We start from the raw sequence: 20,716 nt of genomic DNA on the forward strand, positions 1-20,716 counted from the left end.
GCAGCAGAAACTTCTTCTCAAAGTTGAAGGAATCATGCACAAAGGTCTTCAACATCACTGGCTGAAATGCAGACAGTGATGTTGAAGACATGGTGACAGTCTCTCTACTGTATCTCACTTCATAACACCACTTGCCACTGATTATGTGTTCAGTCCTTGTGTAATTTGGCACAGCTCAAAGCTCATATTCCATTCCTTAATAACTGCGTCTTGACAGCCACCCTTCAACTGAGACCATTTCTAATGAGACTTCAGTAAGTTCTGTAAAAACACCTTCAAAAATCACAAGAAAGTCTGTCTTGTTGAAAGCAAAACATAAAGAAATAATGTGTGGCTCAATACTTTTGCACATTACATATTGAAGATAAGCTCCAACTATTTTGTGCGTTTTTAAAAAGTGTAAAAGCAACATGCTTGTTTCCAAAAAGGAGCCCTAATTTTGCTGATAGTCGCATTCATGAAATTCCTATGGAGTGATCCCACTAGGGGGCAGAGTAGGATTCCTGCTAATCCTGTTCTAACAGGAATTACACAGTTCCATCACCGTCCAGGTTCTGAATAAAACAGGCCTCTTTGCAATGATAATTAAATCCTGAAAAACGAGAACAGCTATTACTCAACTTTCAGGAAACTTTTGTATCTGCACAAACAAATCTAATAAAATCAATATGTCGCTTTCTCATTACTCATCATATAAATTATTCGATCTTATTCAGCTTTCCAATGACAAAACGTGACTAATCTTCAAAATGTGTCCAAAGAAACAATGAAAGGAAGGAAGGAAGTTTGGAGGTTACACAGAAATACTTCATAAATGTGACACCAGGAAACAGAGGAAATGCACGTGTCCACGGGGCGGTGGAGATCATACAGGAAGAGTCATAGCAGTGCAGCTTCCAGAAGTCATGGACTTTAAATAAATAATAAGCATATAGAGTGTAAAGCATCCACAATAAATATTATGTGGACGAGTAGCTATATTAATTTTCTTATATATTGCATTAAATCATCTTTTCCTCGATACTTCCCCACAATACTTCCCAAAGTCAGGGAAGCTGTGCTATACTCATGTATTTTTAAAGGGTTATTTTTATATGTATATATTCTTTTTACCTCCTTTCGGTCTCTGGAGTCGACATGGTGCTGCTGAGTCCTAGAGATTCCTAAGGACATGAAAAACACATGTTAAATATACATATATACAGGGAATGGCAAATCTTTTTCTACTCAGCTGGATTAAAATCCAGACATTCACCAAACCTAAAAAACTTCCATATATAACTTGTCATACGTCATCATATTTTAGGATCTACTTCCAAGAACAATGTCAAGGCCAGTTCTTTTCCCCGCAGTCACTCGGATGTTACTTTGTGGCCCAGTACACTGACTCGGGATAAATCATGACTAGCCAATTCCTCTGCCTCTTATCAGCCTGTCTGCTGACACACGGAAAAGGAAGTTGCCTTCTCCCGGGGTCTGACACGCTCAGAGCTGGACGCTCACCTGGATCTGTGAGCGCAGCTGCACTGATGTGGCCACTGAGTCAATCTTTCCCTGAAACACACATACACGGGAAGTGGAGGAGTAAATCATAGTGTCATCGTAACATAAGAACAGACAAAATTTTCATTTGACTGAATCACCCAAAAGGTGACTCAGTCAAAAAGTTAACCTAAGGTAAAAAACCAAAAGTCAGAATCAGAAACTAAAAACAAGTTGCAGTCAAGACCCAACCTCAGGGACAGCTCTGCATGTGAGAAAATATGCTTACTCACTTTCATGCAAGATGAGAAAATCAATAAGGGATCTATTTATTGTAGAGCCGCTAACTTACATAAACAAAAATACAATGTGGTAACGTGACTTTTAAAAAGTGCAGGTAGGTGGATTTTGTCCCCTTCTGCTTGCATGAGGCCTGAAAACAGCTGGGCTAAGTTCAGAGTGAATAAACAGCTGACTAATGGATACTAAATGCACTAATATAAATTTCTCAATAGTTCCACACTAAACCTTAAACCCTGATCTTAACGGACAAGAAAAAGACAATTTACCATCTCTGCATCTTGCACTACTTTGCGTTTCCGTAGCTCCTCCATCCTTTCGCATACGTCACTGAGGGAGGTGCCGTAATACTGAGAGTACTCCTGAGCCAGGTCATCTAGGTTCCCCACCGAGCCATCCTGCAAGAGAGGGATTCAGACTGGCACTCAGATACGAGCACGGATCAGGAGAGGAAAGCGACAGCCCGTGAGGGTTGACCAAGATACTGAACAGCAGGCAACCACTGTAAACATGAAGCCATTGTTTGAAAGTTTAGCACTGACACCAGTAACATAAACAGCCATGAACCACTGAGATAAAGCACCAGGGCATAAGATAACGCATCAAAGACACCCGGCTGCAATACCAACTCCGTTTGCACCAGCTTATCATCTTCCTGCTCGGTGACCCCATCCCACCTCCTCAGCCCTCCTTAGACCTGACCTCAAGGCCAGAAGAGGCAGCGTGTGACGCAACTGCAACACTCACTCTGCTCTCACAGTCATCGGGACTTGACTTAAGAGGCCACGGTTCAGTCTTCCGTAAATCAGGAGAAGCAGAATCACTCAGTGGGATCGTGAGTCTTTGCCCTGACACACAGCTCGTTCTCCTGCATGTAACCCCCTTTTTGGTTTCCTTCAATTGTAAAAGCTGAATGCTGTGTGCCTCTTGTTGTGTGGGAAGATAATAAATCACAGCATCTGTGCTGAGCTTTATGGTTCAGTGACCCTTGGGATCAGGAATTAACACATTGTGGGAATTTTCTTTTCATGGAAATGATTCTAGCTCTAAACAGGAAGTTTTAAATCAGAAGAATTTAAAGTAACTCTCAAAAAATACTGTTAATGTTTGTTATCATGACCAACCCATATAAGCTTTCTGCTCACAAAACAACCTTTCCTCTTTTACAAAAAAAACTCGTATAACACCTGTGATAGAGGATTACTAAACCAAAAAAAAAAAACTTAACAAAAAAACCAAATTGTGATGGTTTTTATTTGCCTTTAACATTTGGCGACTCTAAAAACACTACAACATTATCATATCACCCTTTAAGCTTGTTAGGGTCAATGTTAGCATACAGTCACATAGGTCTAGCAGACACGGGGCAACATTAGCATTCATTTGAAATGGTGTTTCTGCCCACCTGGGGAGTGTAAATCCTCATGCATTCTGCTTTAAGCTCTGTTTCTGTCTTTTATTTGGGTGGAGACTCGTTACTAGTCTCCACCATGTTCCCAGCTTGTTGCCAACTCTGTCTGCGAGGTGCTAAGCAGGAAGCGTCCAGTAACTTTATAGAAGTTTCTCAATGAAGACAGCTGCCTGCCTGTGATGTTTAGGAAGTGATGGTGTGAGAGCGGTGAAAGTAAACAATAAGATTCTCTGTAGTCTCACGGGAAAACTGCAGAGTGAGGTGATATTTCTTTGTGGACTTGCCTGTAACCGTGCCTACAGTTCTTTCTAACAAGTTAATTCATGTCTCACAGGTCCACAGACTATTTTCAACTCAGGATACTTCACAGGTTATTGAGGGAGCACATTCAATTAGGGGAATCTGTCAGACGACCTGGACGACACAATATATATTACAGACACATTACACATGCATTGCAACCCTGAACTTGTCTAGGCATCACCCCATCAGCCAGTTTTGACATTAAATGTCTGAACTTGCCAGTAACATTTAGTACAAAGCATGTGAAAGGTCTGATTTGACCCATGTGAAATTATTGCAGGAGTTGATGTTGCAGCATGATTCTCCAGATTCTTATTGAGGTCATGCATGAAAATGGCTCCGAAATTTCTCTCTCATTGATTATTTATTTGTAATTATAGCCAAAATTGTTTTTATATTATTTAAATGGTGATTCTGTAAAACAATGGCATGGTTATAGAAACCAGGATTAAAGCAGTATGTCTGTGTAGGTAAGAAGAAGAGGAACGAGAAAACTTAAAGAAATCGGATCCCCTTTTTTCAAGTGCCTAAGGAAAAAGAGTTGTAAGGGACAGGTTTTACTTTCAGTCAATGAGCTGTAAATGTTGATGCATTTACAGCGCGCTGACAAAAATAAAAACTATCGATTGCAGCTTCAGTTCCTGAAATACTAGTAATAAAGCAAGTCTGTTGTGTCTGCTCTTTGCATTTCTTTTCTCATGACTTGGACATTTTATAGTTAGAAGAAAACAACACTGGCAAATAAATAACAATGGGAGACTTTGGCTCCACATTTGGAATTAAAGAGGGTGGGTCTGTGATACCAAGGAAACTGTTTACAGCAGGGGGGGATGCTGGGGGTTGGGGTTGTGGTGGTTTGTGCTTATCAGGTTTTGACATTGCAACCAGCTGCAAACCTGAAAGGCTCATTCCGAGACACAGTTTGTGGTCTATATGGTTTGGGGGGGGGGGGGGGGGGGGGTCTGCTCATAGTTTTACACTGAAAAGAAAAGAATACATTTAAAAAAGGCCAGTTAGCAACCTGTCCACACTAAAGCCTGAGTTTGAGAAAGCCTGGCTTAACTATATTAGCCGCCTCTGTGCATTAGGTTTGGTCTTGTGAAGATGGTGCTTGAAGAGGTTTTATTTAGCAATTTCCAATGTGACTAAGTGACTAAGGGATGGAGAAAAAAATATATGTGTGAACAAATACAAGGAAAGCGAGGTGGATAAAATCTAATTAAATTTAGTGAGTAAAGTAAGTGAGTCTACTAATTTCCCCCCATGTAATTAACAACTGTGTAGCCTGTTTAGCAGGATTTTCTGAAACTAAGCGCATGAAAATGTCAGAAATCAACAGCGATGGTAAACCTGCAAAAACAGAAGATGTAGGAAGACAGCTTGTCATCACGTCCAGTCATGATTTAAGTCAAACTGTGTTCGTAATAGCCGTCCAGAATGTTCATAAGCTGTTTCACGCATGTTTATTATCTTGCTTCACTCATGCCATATCCTGAAGGCATGCAAACGGGCCTGCAGAAAACAGCCCTCTGCAGTGGAAAGTAATACTGTGGGCCCACTTGTCTTGTGTCATGATGGACTCTGACTGCCTCAACTGTCCAGAAGAGAGGCCCATTCATTTTGTAAATGACATGCCCCCGAGTCCAAGAAGGCTTGAAAATCTGGCTGCTTTTCATATAGAGGAGGAACAAGGCTTAGGCCGACTGAGAAGCTCTGCACTGTGCCTGGCTGCAGTCGCTCTTCTGCCTCCGACTGCCACTGATTCACATAAACAGCCCATTGTAAAGCAGCCACATGACACTGCGGCACCCTAAGTGCTTATTACACATGGTGGATGTCTAGTGTGTATACTTCCCTGTTATAGACAAATCTAAACACAACTTAAGTATACAGTCAGAAAAGTGAGCTGAACGTTAAATCGAATAAACAATCTCGCACATTCTTCCTCGGAGATGACTGACGAAAATACTGTAGCGTGCTTGAAATTCGACTGTTTCCAAATTAGCAGAGTCTGCGCCAAAACTGTAGCATGAGACATCGACCACAGAGGCTGGAAAAGGAGAGCGTGGTGTCACGTTTCTCGAGCAATAAGCATCTCATGGGCAGACAAAAGATCCACATGCCCCCAGGGCCAAGAGTGTCTAATGAGTGTTTTTACAGTTCCTCTGGCTTGCCTTAACCACACCTGGGTCACAAAGTATCAGCAAATTATTTTTTTTATCCTGCTCTGAGACAGAAATGTAGGTCATGTTATGTCAGAGGTCAATATGTCGAGTATGAGAAGGTTGACATAGTTATAAAGATCATAAGATCTTCTTTTAAGTCAATTAGTGAAATCTGAGTTGGGTTCTGTGCTCTGAGCACCAGATCTACAATGTGAAAAAGTCCATGTCTGCATCTATTTTAACAACCTTTTATTTACTAAAGCCTCGTGTTTGATTTGAACAGCTTAATTCAAACCAAACGACACTGTATGGTTACAGTTCAGCAGGGGACCTAATAAAGATCACTACATGCCTTCCACACATTACACTGAGTGATGTTTCAAAGGATCATGTGAGGACAAGCACTGACTTGGTTAATAACTTATTAACAAAAGCATTTGAAAGCACAGAGAAAGATTCAAAAGCAAAAACCAAGAGCAGAAAAAAGGCAACGAGAATTCAGAGATCCTCTTGTTAATCTACAGAAAACTACCACCTCCGACCATAGCGCCGCATTCCAGGACACACATAAAAATACACTCACCGCAAACAGACATCTGTGTGCCAACAGCGGCCATCCAGTAGTTGCCCTTTAGTTCCACCACAGTTCTGTAAGTGAATGGCTCCCTTTGAATACTTAACTCAGTTTAAAGAGTGGAGGACAATACATCCTGAAGTAAAGGGGAGGGCAGTCCAGCGTGCATAAATTAGAGGGGGAGAGGGGGAGGGCAGGTTGGGGGAGTTACAACCACATTTGACGCTGCTCCTGCTGCTGCTGGGTGGGGCACTGTACTCTCTCCAGCTGCAGCCCACAGGGACTGGCTGACTCACATGTTCAAATAAACCACCACCTCTCAGTGTATGAAAGTGTGGCTGCATGTTTATGTCTGCAGTGGAGTTGGGAGAGTGATACATCGGGGGATTTTTTTTTTCCAGTGTGGTTGCAGGTCATGAATGTCTCCCTCTGCTGATATGGAGGCTCTTCAGATCACACCTTAGCAGATGTGCACCCCAGGGGGTACTTCTGCTGTAGGCATGGGGTGAATGGAAAGATTAGTAAACCAACTAAGTGAGTGCATCTATAAATGATTAAAAGAAATCAGTATATGTCAAAAGAGATTAGTAGTAATTGGTATAGCTGGTTAAAAGGACAGTATAAGTTTATCTATACTACTAATAGATTTAACAGTAGTACAAAAACAGCTATTACTGAAATTCATTTAGCTGAATGTATTTGCTACGATTGAATAGAAAAATTAATCCAAACATTCACAGCCGGACTGGATGAAGTGTTGAAGAAGAGCCCAGCAGTCTTCCTCTTTAATGATGACCTTACAGAAAAGGGAATAACATGAACCATAATGAAAAGGTACAAAGAAACAATCCATATGACAAATCAATAATCCGGATGGTCCTCAGATGTCAGCCAGCATACAGTTTTTGCCCTAATTCACCAGCAGGTGGCAGCAAATAACAGCTCTGTCTCCCCAACTATTAGTTACTGGTATTCAAATAAAAGGGCGGTGAAGGTAATGACAGTGGGATGAAGAGCTAAGTAAACTGGACATACTAGTTTGAAGTGCCATAAAAGATAAAAATAAAAAATAAAATAGAAGAAGCAGTAATGTTTCCTCTGTGCTCACTGCTGTAGTTTATCCCCATAAAAAAGACATTGAGCATTAAGTATAAGTATCTTTATTTTATTTTTTTTTATTTTTATTTATTGATTATTGATTAGCATTCAAATATCTCAGTGAAGACAGAACAAAGATTTACCACAAAGCAAGAAAGCATGAGACAAGGCTAATCAAAAGGTATTGGCTGAAGCATTTGCTTATTACGCCAACCCTTTTAACAAAAGATCTTTTAGCATGCAGCTCCTGTACACAGGGCTCGAAGCAAATAATAAAATTCAATTCAATTCAATTCAATTTCATTTATATAGCGCCAAATCACAACAAATGTCGCCTCAAGGCGCTTCATAGATACAGAGAAAAGCCCAACAATCATATGACCCCCTATGAGCAAGCACTTTGGCGACAGTGGGAAGGAAAAACTCCCTTTTAACAGGAAGAAACCTCCGGCAGAACCAGGCTCAGGGAGGGGCGGCCATCTGCTGCGACCGGTTGGGGTGAGAGAAGGCAAACAAAGCTAAAACAAAACAAACAAACAAACAAACAAGAAAAAAACAGAAAACTTTCCACCTTAGTAAGTAACTACATCAAAGCAAAAGAATCAAGAGGTTTTTTTGTTTTTGTTTTTTTTCTGCTCCTTTCATTCTTGATATATATATTTTTCTAATACTCTATTTTTAAACATATTTTTAAACAAGGAAAATGAACTACACCTTTTTAAATCACTGTCATAACTATTCCACAGGTTAACTCCTCTAACAGAAACACATCTCTGCTTTATATTTGTCCTTATCTTGTTTTTTTTTTAAAGAAATCTGTTCCCCTTAAGTCATATTGACTCTCTCTGACTTTGAACAGCTTCTGAGTACTGGGGCAAAGCAAGTTATTTTGTGCTTTATACATTATCTGTGCCATTTTATATTCAACTAAATCATAAAATTTCAGGGTATTCAGATTAATAAACAAAATGTTAGTTGGTTCTATATAGTTTGATTGGTTTATAATTCTTATAGCTCTTTTTTGCAACTTGAAAATAGGAAGAGTGTTCGTTTTATATGCATTACCCCATATCTCCAGACAGTAAGTCATATATGGAAGCAACTCAGCTTATCATCAATTATCACTCCAAGAAATTTATTTTCGTACACTCTTTCAATTTCAATTCCATTAACCCTGATTTTAGATACATTTTTCATTTGTCTAGTGCCAAAAATAATCAATTTTGTTTTCTTTATATTTAATGATAACTTATTTACATCAAACCAGTTTTTTAATATATTTAACTCCTTTTCCGCTGTAGTCAGAAGCTGTTCTAGGTTTTTACCTGAGCAATACAGAGTGGTATCATCAGCAAACAATACACATTTTAACAGTTTGGAAATGCTACATATGTCATTTATGTATAATATAAATAATTTAGGGCCCAGCACAGAGCCCTGAGGAACACCACAAGTTACCTTCAACTGCTTAGATTTTACATTATTGAATTCGACATATTGATATCTGTCATCCAGGTAACCTTTCATCCACTTGTATGCTAACCCTCTTATGCCATATCTCTCTAGTTTATTCATTAATATAGAATGATCAATCGTATCAAACGCCTTTTTTAAGTCTATAAAAACACCAACAGTATATTCCTTATTATCTATAGCATTAGATATCCCTTCTACAAGTTCCATCACTGCCATCGAAGTGGACCTTTTCACTCTAAAGCCATATTGGTTATCACTTAGGAGATTATGCTTCTCAATATATTTATCAAGTCTATTAACAAATAACTTTTCTAAAATTTTTGAGAACTGTGGGAGCAGTTCCCACAGTTCTCAAAACTGTGGGAACTGGCGGTGACCTCATTTGCTTGCAGTATTAGTCAGTCAGATTAACCCAGACTCTCTTTGTCTAATCGTGACCCTACTTTGTGTATTATTCATCCTGCGTGACTGACCAGTGACTCCAGAGCAGCAAGTACCAGCAGAAGCAGGAGGTACCAATACCAGAGTCAGATCTGTGGCAGGAGGCTGCAGATTATGCCGAGCTGCAGATGGATGGTGGAGATGTTCGAGGGCTACGTTGAGAGTGTGGTGCCAAAGGGCCGAGGCAACTCATGCCAGAAAGGGCAGTTTTCCGCCTGGCTACACAGTGGCGGGCTGCTTGTCACCTCGGAACACAGGAGAAGCCAGAGATTGACGCCATCTCCTTTTCTATCACCGTCAAGTCTCCTGACTGTGTGCGCGCCAGCTCTGTGTGCCCGAGCGCTCCTCTGAGCTTTGATCCCCGAGGAGATCGCTCCGTGCGAGAGACGGCGAGAGACACATTCATCTGCGTATCTTTCAAAGGCAAATCATATCATCGCACCTATCATTGTTCATCAGCTGCATATAAAAATTTAATACAGAATATAATATTAGTTAGCTGAGACGGTGCAGCTAAAATGTGACCATAGCAGTAGAAATGATGAGTTTATCCAGTCCTGTTTGTACAGGAAAGGTCTTTTAATCAGACCACACAGGAGATTAAATATTAAACTGGAATCATAAGGATTTCAAATGCTCTGCTCCTTGAATTGTAGGTGAATCACTGATTGCACTTAAACGTATACTTCTGTACAGTTATTGTGTTAGTAAACACGTTTAACATTATATTTACAGCGCATACATCTTTCCTATCAGTCTGTATTGTATTCACATAATGCTACATACATAAAATATATCCTGAGGATGTTACTTTATTCTGCTCCAATGGTTCAACTGCTACGGCTGCTTTTATCTATACAGTCTGTACATTTTGTGTTGTTGACAAGCTAAAATTGTAAAATTCATAGATGCCTAAATTTACATTATCTATACTTAAATAAAAGATATTTTTAAAGCTTCAAGATGACAGCAGCGATATTTATTATAACCTAAAACACTAGAAGGAGTGCGACAATTATTCTAGAATACCTAAAGGCCTCGTCTAGATCGACAGCCCAAGGGTCCCCTGAAGAGAGAGAGAGGGGGAAAAAAAAAAAAAAAAGAGGATCAGTGGAAGAGCTTAACTATTCAGGTCTGAGTGGTTAAGTGGATTTTGACAAGTCCCAAAGGGGGGTTTGATGAGAAGGGTCACACTATGACATGCACGTCTGTCTGTGTGTGTCAGTCACACACAGACAGAATGAAAGGAGGATACCTGGCCTTGTTTGAACTGCATTAGCGAGGTCTCAGGCACACAGCTCCGTTCCCACTTCTCGTGCTGTCAGTCACTGAGCAACTGCTTACAGATACAAAAGGCTAGCTTCACCGCATAGGACTTTTTGGTCCTTCTGCAATAAAACAGAATTGACTGCAAGCAGGTTTTCTCACATTGCAAGAAGGTGCATGGACAGATTTTTCGAAGAGAAAAAAAGAAAAGAAAAAAAAAGCAGATTAAAACCACCCCTGTTGTCTTCAGGCAATGGAGATAAATATAAAGATCATGCCACAAAGGGAAAGCAGCCAAGGACCCTGATTAAAAAAAGGGTGCATGTGAAACGCCTAAGAAGATTAAAAGGGCAGACAGGAGGCACAGAACCAACCTTTTGTCTACAAGACAAACTCTTGCAAATCCCGATGGGATTTTAAACATTAGCTGAAATCACACAGGATAGATTTAAGTGCAGGAAACTACAGACTCCAACAACCACCCGGCTATGAACTGCAACACAATGCACATCTGGAAATATGTATTATGTATATAAAAGCATCTTGTAGATTGTTCTGGATCTTGTTTTGAAGTATCTTGTGGATTGTCGCTGCTCCTTGGAGCATGTTTAATTCAAAGATCAAATGGCGAATTATCTCCTTTAAATTTCAGTTAAATTACATGGATGGAAATCCTCTGTGTATTTAATCCCTGCTGGATGGCAGTGCGTTTGTGGTCTGAGCGGTATGTAGATTGTTCCCATTCCTTCGAGCATGTTTAATTCAAGGCTGCTGAGAACAAGAAAGAAAGAAGAAAAAACAAAACAAAAACTGTGCATACCGCTCCTTTAAAATTCAACAAAGTTCATACCAAGAAACGCCATGTGTATTCATACGTCGTAAAAGGCTCTGTGAATGGTTCAGGGTTTGTCATGAAGTAGCCCGTGGATTACTCATGTTCCTTGGACCATATTTAATTCAAAAGTGCTGAAATCACTTCATCTGCCCCTCACCCCAGTGCTCGAGTAATTACCCTTGTGCGCTGCGATCCCTCGAGATCAGCTCGCAACGTCTTTGGCTGCATCGGGTAAGGGGCTCCGCTCACCCCTCACGAGAGCCCGACACCCGCTGATCCTCCTGAGACGCAATGCAGGAGTCAAGGGTAGCTGTCAATCACGAAACGTAAGATCACGAAGCCTCAGAATGAGGTCATTCTTCATGGTGTGAAAGCAAGCAAAGTGGCCTAAAAGCAGGAGAGAAAAAACCCTCTGGTGGGCTTTTCTCTTTTAAACATTTCATGGGAAAAAACACAGAGAGGAGGATTTCGCTTGACTTGAAAAACCTTACAGCACAGTGCACAGCAGTAAGTGATATGAAGAGTAGCAGCAGACTAGACCTTTGGCTAGAGAACAGATTAGAGCAACCTAGGATGAGTGAGTAAGCACAGACTGGTAACATTCTGTTATTTTAACATTTAATCTGCCAGTCAAATAAAAGTGCATAAGAAATACCAAGAATATGAGAAGGCTCAGTTTTGAAATCAATATATGCTTTGGAACAAGAGAGAAACCTAACAACTTTTTAAAAATGTACTTAATTTTTTTTTTTAAAAATCACCAATTTAAAACATTCTATGGAAGCCAATTTCTGCCACAAAAACAAACAAAAAAACCCAGTATTCATAACTCAAAATTTCAATTTATTAACTCAAAATTTCGACTTATTAACTCAAAATTTGGAGAAATGTAACTCGAAATTTAGAGTTAGCTTTGCCAATCAGTAATCTACGTGAATGAGGTCACTTTCTTGTTACCCGGAAGCACATGCGCAGACTAATGCTCACTCAAAACCGGATCGCAACAAATTGGCGCTTTCGCGAGTACGTTTGCGGATAGTAACGCCATGTGATTCAGCTAATAACACAAGGATTTCATCATTTTTGAAGCCACGCTGAAAATACTCAGCAATCTGTGGATTCATGACTGGATGTAATACCGGTAGCTTAGCTGTAGCATTTGTAGCTGAGGGCTTCAGCTTCCGGGTAACAAGGAAATGACGTCATTCACGTAGATTACCGATTAGAGGCGCTAACTTGAAATTTTGACTTATTAACTCAAAGTTTTGAGAAAAGTAACTTGAAATTTCGAGTTAATAAGTCAAAATTACGAGAAAATAACTCGAAATTATGAGAAAATAACTCGAAATTTCGAGTTATGGATCCTTTTTTTTCCATAGTGATGTTTCCTATTATATCCTTTTTCTGAATATGCAAACTGGTTGCTGCCTGTCTACACCAATCACTCTCTACATGTCCAAACAAGAATCCGCTTCCCAAGATAAGGGACCATAGAGGTTGGGAGTGGCCATCAGCCTGCCCAAGCTCACACAGCTTAAGAGATGGGGAACACCCCAGAAAGGCCACCAGCACAATACACAACTCCAGTATTGATACAGGTTGATATTCTTGGGTTATACAGAAAAACCAAAATAATTTTTTAGCAGTGAATTTAAAAAACTAGTTAGCAACATAATAATACCACCTCCATGCTCAGCTGCAACAGATGATCGGTAAACAATAGAGCTGAAGCAGTATGCTATAACAGCGATCCCAAACCTTTTTTGCACCATGGACCGGTTTAATGTCAGACAATTTTTTCACGGTATCGTGGATAAATTCAACAAAATAAAATGATATGACCAAGACAAAAACTGTGGTATTTTGTAAATATAAAATTAAAAACAAATTCACTGTGTAATTGTTTAACTTTATTAGCAGCATCTTCCTGAAATGCGCCAACAATATTGAGAGTAACATCCTCCTTTCTGCCCCCTTTATGCTCTCTGGTTGCTATGGTAACGCGTAAATATTTCTTTCAAAATAAGACACGACTACAACACGGGAAAAGACCCAGAAAACCATAAATTTCACACCCGAGCCTCAATTCTCGTGGCCTGGTACCAAATGACTGGTCCGTGGCCCGGGGGTTGGGGACCGCTGTTCTATAAGACCCATGATGGTACGATTTCCACATTAGCCCGAGGATCCGCTAAAAATATACATATGATCACCAACCACTTTATTAGGTACACGTGTTCAACTGTTTGTTAATGCAAATATTTAATATGTTGACCACTCAATTGGCTCATCAAAAGCTTGGAAAAGAGTGCAAAGATGCTGTTGGTATGGCGAGTCGAGATTCTGCTGCAATATTAAGATAAGCTCAGAATTTACTGCAAACAACATGAAAGCATGGAGCCATCCTGCCTCGTATCAACAGCTCCGGCTGATGACGATGGTAGTGTAATGATGTGGGGAATACATTTGTGACACACTTTGGGGTCCTTAGTACCAAAAGGGCATCACTTAAAATGAGTGGAAAATGAGAATGAGCTCACTGTACTCAAATGGCCTCCACTGTCAGCAGATCTCTATCCCGCAGAGCACCTTTGGGATGTGGTGGAAAGTGAGTTTCTTATCATGAATGTGCAGCTGAGAAATCTGCAGCAGCTGGGTGATGCCATCATGTCAACATGGACCAAAATCTGAGGAATGTTTCTAATACCTTTGGAATGAAGGCAGTTCTGAAGGAAGGAGGTCAAACGCCGTACGCAACAAGATGCATGTAATTTCACACTCTGTAATAGGCTAATAACATCAGATGGCAGTTGACATACTTGGCTGACCTGACTCTAGACACAAACAGAAGGCTATTTACCTTGCAATGAGCCATGCTTCACGGAGAGTGACGTGCATTTGAACTACATTTTCTTGGAAGCAACTAAAGCTCACTGTGGGAATTCCTGAGTAAGATATCCCTGACATTCTTTGTCTACCCAGATCCAGTGTTTCCTCTACACACGCCAGATGGCTTTCTCCTCTGAGAGATCTTTTTGTCAAGGACCTGCATCTTTAAACCTCAATGATGAGATTCCCATGTTCAGAAAACTGTTCTCACTGATTGCACATGCCTCTTATGACAGCGGCAAACAGAGCTGCTGACAACCATTCCTGTCCAACTCGATTTGCCTCCTCGAAACTCTGATTGGTCTCCTCCACAGTCATTCCAAGGACATCCACCTTTCAGCCATTAATGGATGCAAACCGCAGCTAGTCAAACATGCTCTGATGTCATGAAAAACTCCAAAACAAACACTCAAGAAAGGTATTTCCATCAGTGGTTGTTCTTGTGATGCTCTTCTTGCAATTTTGCTTTTTAAACTTTATTTCTTACGTTCAAACATTCGCATCAACACTGTAAAAATATTACAGTGAAAGCATAATTAACTCTAATGTAGTGCACTTTCTTTAGACTTATTTTTATGTTTAAAACAAAGGGGGTTATGGTAAAGGAAAAAAATGCATGACAAAATGCTTCATATTTCTGGCTTAGTGAGTAAATATACATAGTCACTCACCAGAATTGATTGCTTGCTCAGTATCTGGCCTTTTCTCCAAGATGACATCAGGTAAAGTGTTGAGATTTTCTCAGCCTCACTCTTCAATCAATATACCCTATTAAAGTTTCATGTAATTTAAAAATATTCATTTAATAGTAAAATGCCACAGTGGCTGTTGCACAGTGTGAAAATGATGGGTTTTTTCCTCCTGCTGTTTCCCAATGAGGGTTTAGTTAGAGCCAAAGGAACCTTTTAAAGCCAGTTTTAACAGCTTGCGTTACATTTACTCAGACATCGCCTTGTAATCGGAAGGTTGCCGGTTCGAGCCCCAGCTTGGACAGTCTCGGTCGTTGTGTCCTTGGAGAAGACACATCACCCGTTGCCTACTGGTGGTGGTCAGAGGGCCCGGTGGCGCCAGTGTCCGGCAGCCTCGCCTCTGTCAGTGCGCCCCAGGGTGGCTGTGGCTACAATGTAGCTTGCCATCACCAGTGTGTGAATGTGTGTGTGAATGGGTGGATGACTGGATATGTAAAGCGCTTTGGGGTCCTTAGGGACTAGTAAAGCGCTATACAAATACAGGCCATTTACCATTTACATAACATACATTTATGAAGACATTTTATTCCCTATATTCCTATGTTGTCAAAACAAACAAGAAACAGTTTTAAATAGCTTGACCTTGAAATAGACATCAGATGTCAAATCTCACATGGTATTTTAACTCTATGCTTTTACTTCATATGTTGAAAATATACACCACAACACACTTGTAAGAACCATGATTGTTAAGTTATATTGGTTTTTGTCCATTTTTGGCTAATAAATCATCGAGTTGACCTTCGATGGAAGCCAAATCTTAATAAACTGTTAACATCTCCTCACTCTATACACTTACAAATCTTATCAAATTTCATTTAAAACTCTTCAGGTGAGCTTGTTTGTAAACCGAATGACACGCACATAAACACTAATATAAGCTTGTACTCATAATTACCTCCTTGGTAAATATGAAACTAGCTATACTGTGAGGATAAAACTTTAAATGGCTTCATTAAACAGTCGTGAAAAAGAGAATTTCACTGAATTCTCTGCAGTGTTTTGAAAAAAGTAGACCCCATGAATCAAAAGCTTGCAGAAATACTTTCACTAGAAATAACTTTAAGAAATCCTTTTCTGTATTACCTTATCAGTCTCATTATGCAGTATCATTGTGCAGGAATTTTGGCCCACTCGTCTTTATAATGTCGCTCCAATTCATTGAGGTTTGCAGGCATTTGTTTATGCACAGCTCAAAGTCCTGCAAAGGCATCTCAATTGCGGTCTGGGCTTGGACTGACTGAGCCATTGCAACCAGTCAATCCAATCTTTTCCTTCTCAGCCCCTGTTTGGTGATCTTCAGATCAAGATCCTGTAAGATGATCCAGTTTCAGCCAAGCTTTAGCTGTCAGACAGATGGCTTCACATTTGACTCTAGAATACTTAGGTCTACAGAGGAGTTCATGGCCATCTCAATGACTGTTTAGTGTCCAGGTCCTGCAGCTGCAAAACAAACCCAAATTATCACCCCTTCACCTCTGTGTTTGACAGTTGGTATGAAGCGTTTGTTGCTGTGATTGTTTGTTCCCCTCCCCCCCCCAAATGCATGCTGTCATGTCCTTTAACCTCCTAGGACCTGCCATCCACATGTGGACATCACATTTTGGGTTATTTAGATCAAAATAATAAATTTTGCTCAACAATGGCCTGATATCCACTTATGAGGACATTGTACTGCTACTGTTCTATCGAAATTTTAAACGAATATCCTCATATGTGGCTTTGATTTTTCTTAGAAACAAAAATCAGGTAAAAAAAAAAAAAAAAAAAAAAATCTGGTAATTCTTTGTTTTCACATTCATCAGGTCCCAATATGCTCAGATATCAAAGAGAAATTAAAAATGCATGCTGTGGAAGAGTTCGGGTCTTAAGAGGTTAAGAGAGAACAAGCTTTCTCCCTGTCTGCTTCTCTAAAATGTTACATGAAAATGCACGAGACGACCTTTCAAACAAGCCATACTTCAAGTCTTTTTCTAATTGTGCCGTCATGAATTTTTGCATTTAACATGTTAACTGTAGACTCTCAGAGGCAGCTCTAGGCATGTTGTAACTTTACCTTTTATAACTAATGTATAAGATTGAGATAAACTGTCCTTTTACAAATTGTATTTTCTAACTTAAATGATTTCACAACAACTTTCATTAGGTAAAAACACAACTGCCACTATGTTAATCATTCTACAACTATTTCTACTTCTTTTGGTTTTTCTTTAAATATTATCAGTCCCCTCTCAACTAACTAAAATGTCACATGAGAGCATCTGAGAAGCCATGTTGTATAAGTGTTATATTAACTTTAACAATTCAAAATGCTTAAACCGTATCAAAAACAAACAAAAGCACTCAGGAAAAGAAATTCAATAATCAAAATAATGCACTATAAGCTCTCTACCTGCACAGCTGACTCTACAATCCACATAATACTTTAAGTGGCTCCTAAATGCATTTTACATCAACTGATCACTACTAATCATACATACAGAACGACTATCTCTACCCCTCACTCTAGCACTTTCGTCATCACATGCAACCCCTTTCTTAAATGACTTTCTCCTTCCTGCTTTGCTTATTCTCATCGCTTTTGGCCCATTTTTCTCACCACTGTTCGTCTTTATCTTTCTTCCTTCATGCTCAACATTTCTAAAAGGAATAATTTTCTCCATTATTTCTTTAGAAATGTCACCCAGCCTGCCTGCCACTTCAGACTACAGTCAGAGGATACATTAAAAGAGGAATTAGCCTATTATGTCATCTATATGGTTTTAAACAATGTTATTACAGAAGATTATTACATGCAGTGGACTCTAGAGGTACATTTGGACTTACCTTTAATCCTAGAGGTGAAATAAAGGTGAGTAAGACGGGAAGAAATTTCTTTAGAATGCAGAAAAGTCCTACAGCCATACACAGATGGGAACTTTGGTAGAAGAATAATTTAAATATAAATAAATAATATAGTGCAGTGAAAACCAAAGTCCTGACTACTAATTCAGGACAATACCTGAATATTTATAAGCCTAGTACCATCAGACATGCACTCGCCAACCACTTTAAAGGTTCAGCTGCTTGCTAACTCAAATATCTAATCAGCCAATCATATTGCAGCAACCAAATGGCATTTGGACATGGTCAGGAACATCTGCTGAAGTCTAAATGGGTAAGAAAGGTAATTTAAGTGACTTTGAATGTAGCATGGGTGCTGGTGACAGACAGGATGGTCATCAGGAACAGGAAACTGAGATTACCGTTCTCACAGCCTCACCAAAATTTGACAACAGATGATTGGAAAATGTGGGTTATTGCAAGGAGTCTTGAATTATGCTGAATTCTGACATGGGAGGGTCAGAAATGGGCACAAACAACACACAGGCATTGATTCTGCCTCATATCAACACTGAGTACCAACTCAGAATGTTACAAAGTTCAATTAATCTCAAACTGGTTTCTTGAACATGAGAATGAGTTCAGTGTACTCCAATAAAGCACCTTTGAGATGTGGTAGAAAATGAGATTTGCTTTATAGATGTGAGGCTGACAAATCTGCAGCAACTGTGTCATACTACCACATTAATATCGACCAAAATCTCTGAGTGTATTACAGCAATCTTGTTGAATTTGTGCCATGAAGAAGGTGAGTGTATGCACAAAGAATCTGAAGATTTTAAGGCGTCATTGTCAGATGCTGAATGTTCCCGACCTCAATTTAATTGAACTACAACAACAAGAACGGCAAAAGATGTAGCACTGCAATACGTGACAAGAAATGTAAACACATTTTAGTGCAAAAAGTTGTTCGTTTATCATGCAAAACCTGATCCATATTAGATAACTGGGTGTGATTGATCCAACACAAACAGGCCAAGGCAGAAATCTCCATGAAGAGAGGCAAGGCACATTCTGGCAGAGCCAAGAAAACATGAACTCACCTATTTGTCAATTTCCCAAGCCAGGGCATGAATCAATTTATGCAAAACTATTCTCACATGCGAATAATGTTCAACAAGTCCATACAGAAATGCTTTCAGATGGATTTGTTTTCAGGAGAATGAAAGGAAAGATGGAACAACATGGAAAGTTCGTGAATATAAATGCATAAATTACACAATGTGAAAAAATGGCCAAAAAAGCTCCAGTTTAGTGTATTAGGTGTAAGGATTGTCAGCCATTAGTATTCCCCCTGCTGTTTAACCATTTTAAAATAAATAATAGCTGCTGATTAATTCTTTAATAAATATTGAGACCATTTTCGTGTGACATATTTTGAACTACAAATCAGCTTGCAGACAAAAGCATTTTTAAAACGCAGACTCAGCTGCAGACCTCTGATCCTCTCTGCCACATTTGGCAGCGTAATTATGTGTGGCGAGATCTAAATGACCCTGATTTTTGAGTTAGCTTGTTTACTGCTGCAATTGGCCATGCACTGGCTGCAAGCCTTTGGATCCTGCTGATACAAGCATAGATTAGCAAACACCCCGCAGAAACACAACTAGCTCACATTTTATTTTCCCTTGTAGTTTTCAGGTTGATTGAAAAGGAGACTGTTGCATGAATAACATCAAATGTTTCAAACCAATATGACTTGGTCTATTGCAAAGAAAAACAACCACAGTCTGTTATTATCATGTGCATATTTTTCCTTTTATGCAAACATTTAACAGATGAAATCAAACAGGAAGGTCACCTGTCAACTTCTGCTTCACCAAAGGTTAGAAGGGTAATTCTTTTATTTGCTCTGTCCATCCTGCAGGCCCAGCAGATACAATACCTGTCGTACAGTTTCCTGTCATTTCTCACAGATATGCACAGTTTGCGTTTCTTTGTAGATTTGCTATCACCACTATCACTGGAACACCCACATCCTTTCTCTATGTTTGCTTTTAAAAAAATAGGTATAAGTTAGAAACATGCAGACGTTGTTTAGACCGCACGGTTTCCATGCAGACAGCTGGGAACACGTTAAAATAATAACGCCATGGTTATCTATCAGCTGTGAGGAAAGGTTGGCTTACTATTGGTTTAGCTCAAACCAAACAGAGAGAACGGCCAAAAAAAATGAGCCAAAACATCTCTGCAGCGACTGACTGGAGCTTGTACAGGTACAAGGGAGCAGCTGTTTATATGGCACACTGTCAGTGTTGCAGCATAACAAGCTCTAATGTATAAACTGAACAGCATCACTCTAGGCATGCTCTGGTTTGCAAATACAATTGTCAGAATGACAGATCTTGGTCAATATTTGCTTTGTTTATTACTTTACTCATTCTGAAAATGAATACATTCAACTAAAGTAAACATGGTCACATTTTTTGGAATAAACTCTCAGGCAGACAAAGAAACTATGCTTCAAATACAGCTCTCATTTTTATTAAAAGATGACATCAAAGAATTTGGCAAATGGTCAGACTCGTTTCTGTGGCTCCTCCTCTGAACAGCTTTCCCTCACTCTTTAAAATCTGGCCAGCGTGTGCGACACTGACACAGCCGCCAGATTAACCAGCGAAGCGGAAAATAACTCCATTTCGCAGTGGACTTTGTCCACTGGGCATCATTAGCTCATACTGAGTAATGACTGAGGACCACAGATGTTGTTCAAATGTTAACATCAAGGTCACACGAAGGTTATATGAATACATCATTTAAATGGACATCTAATGAGACAGCTAATCTTGATACAATACTAAACATAAGATGGCATAGGATGGAGACCAAACTGCTGTTGTTAGA

General features: G+C 39.6%; 1 protein-coding gene across 4 annotated transcripts in view; it reads right to left on the reverse strand.

The window, feature by feature from the left end:
* sash1b (SAM and SH3 domain containing 1b) overlaps nucleotides 1-20,716 on the reverse strand; it is a 57,190-nt gene that overhangs the window by 11,829 nt on the left and 24,645 nt on the right. For 3 of the 4 annotated variants that reach the window (XM_085144061.1, XM_085144060.1, XM_085144063.1), the window contains exons 3-5: nucleotides 2,052-2,180; nucleotides 1,504-1,554; nucleotides 1,114-1,163 (exon numbers count right to left, since the gene is read on the reverse strand). In XM_085144061.1, the coding sequence (XP_085000187.1) occupies nucleotides 1,114-1,163; nucleotides 1,504-1,554; nucleotides 2,052-2,180 (230 nt within the window). Of the gene's footprint in view, nucleotides 1-1,113; nucleotides 1,164-1,503; nucleotides 1,555-2,051; nucleotides 2,181-6,244; nucleotides 6,932-20,716 lie in introns of those variants that run through there. The other variant, XM_085144062.1, reaches the window with a different exon arrangement.

Source organism: Neolamprologus multifasciatus, chromosome 19 (genome assembly GCF_963576455.1).
Source record: "Neolamprologus multifasciatus chromosome 19, fNeoMul1.2, whole genome shotgun sequence".
Classification (NCBI taxonomy): Eukaryota; Metazoa; Chordata; class Actinopteri; order Cichliformes; family Cichlidae; genus Neolamprologus; species Neolamprologus multifasciatus.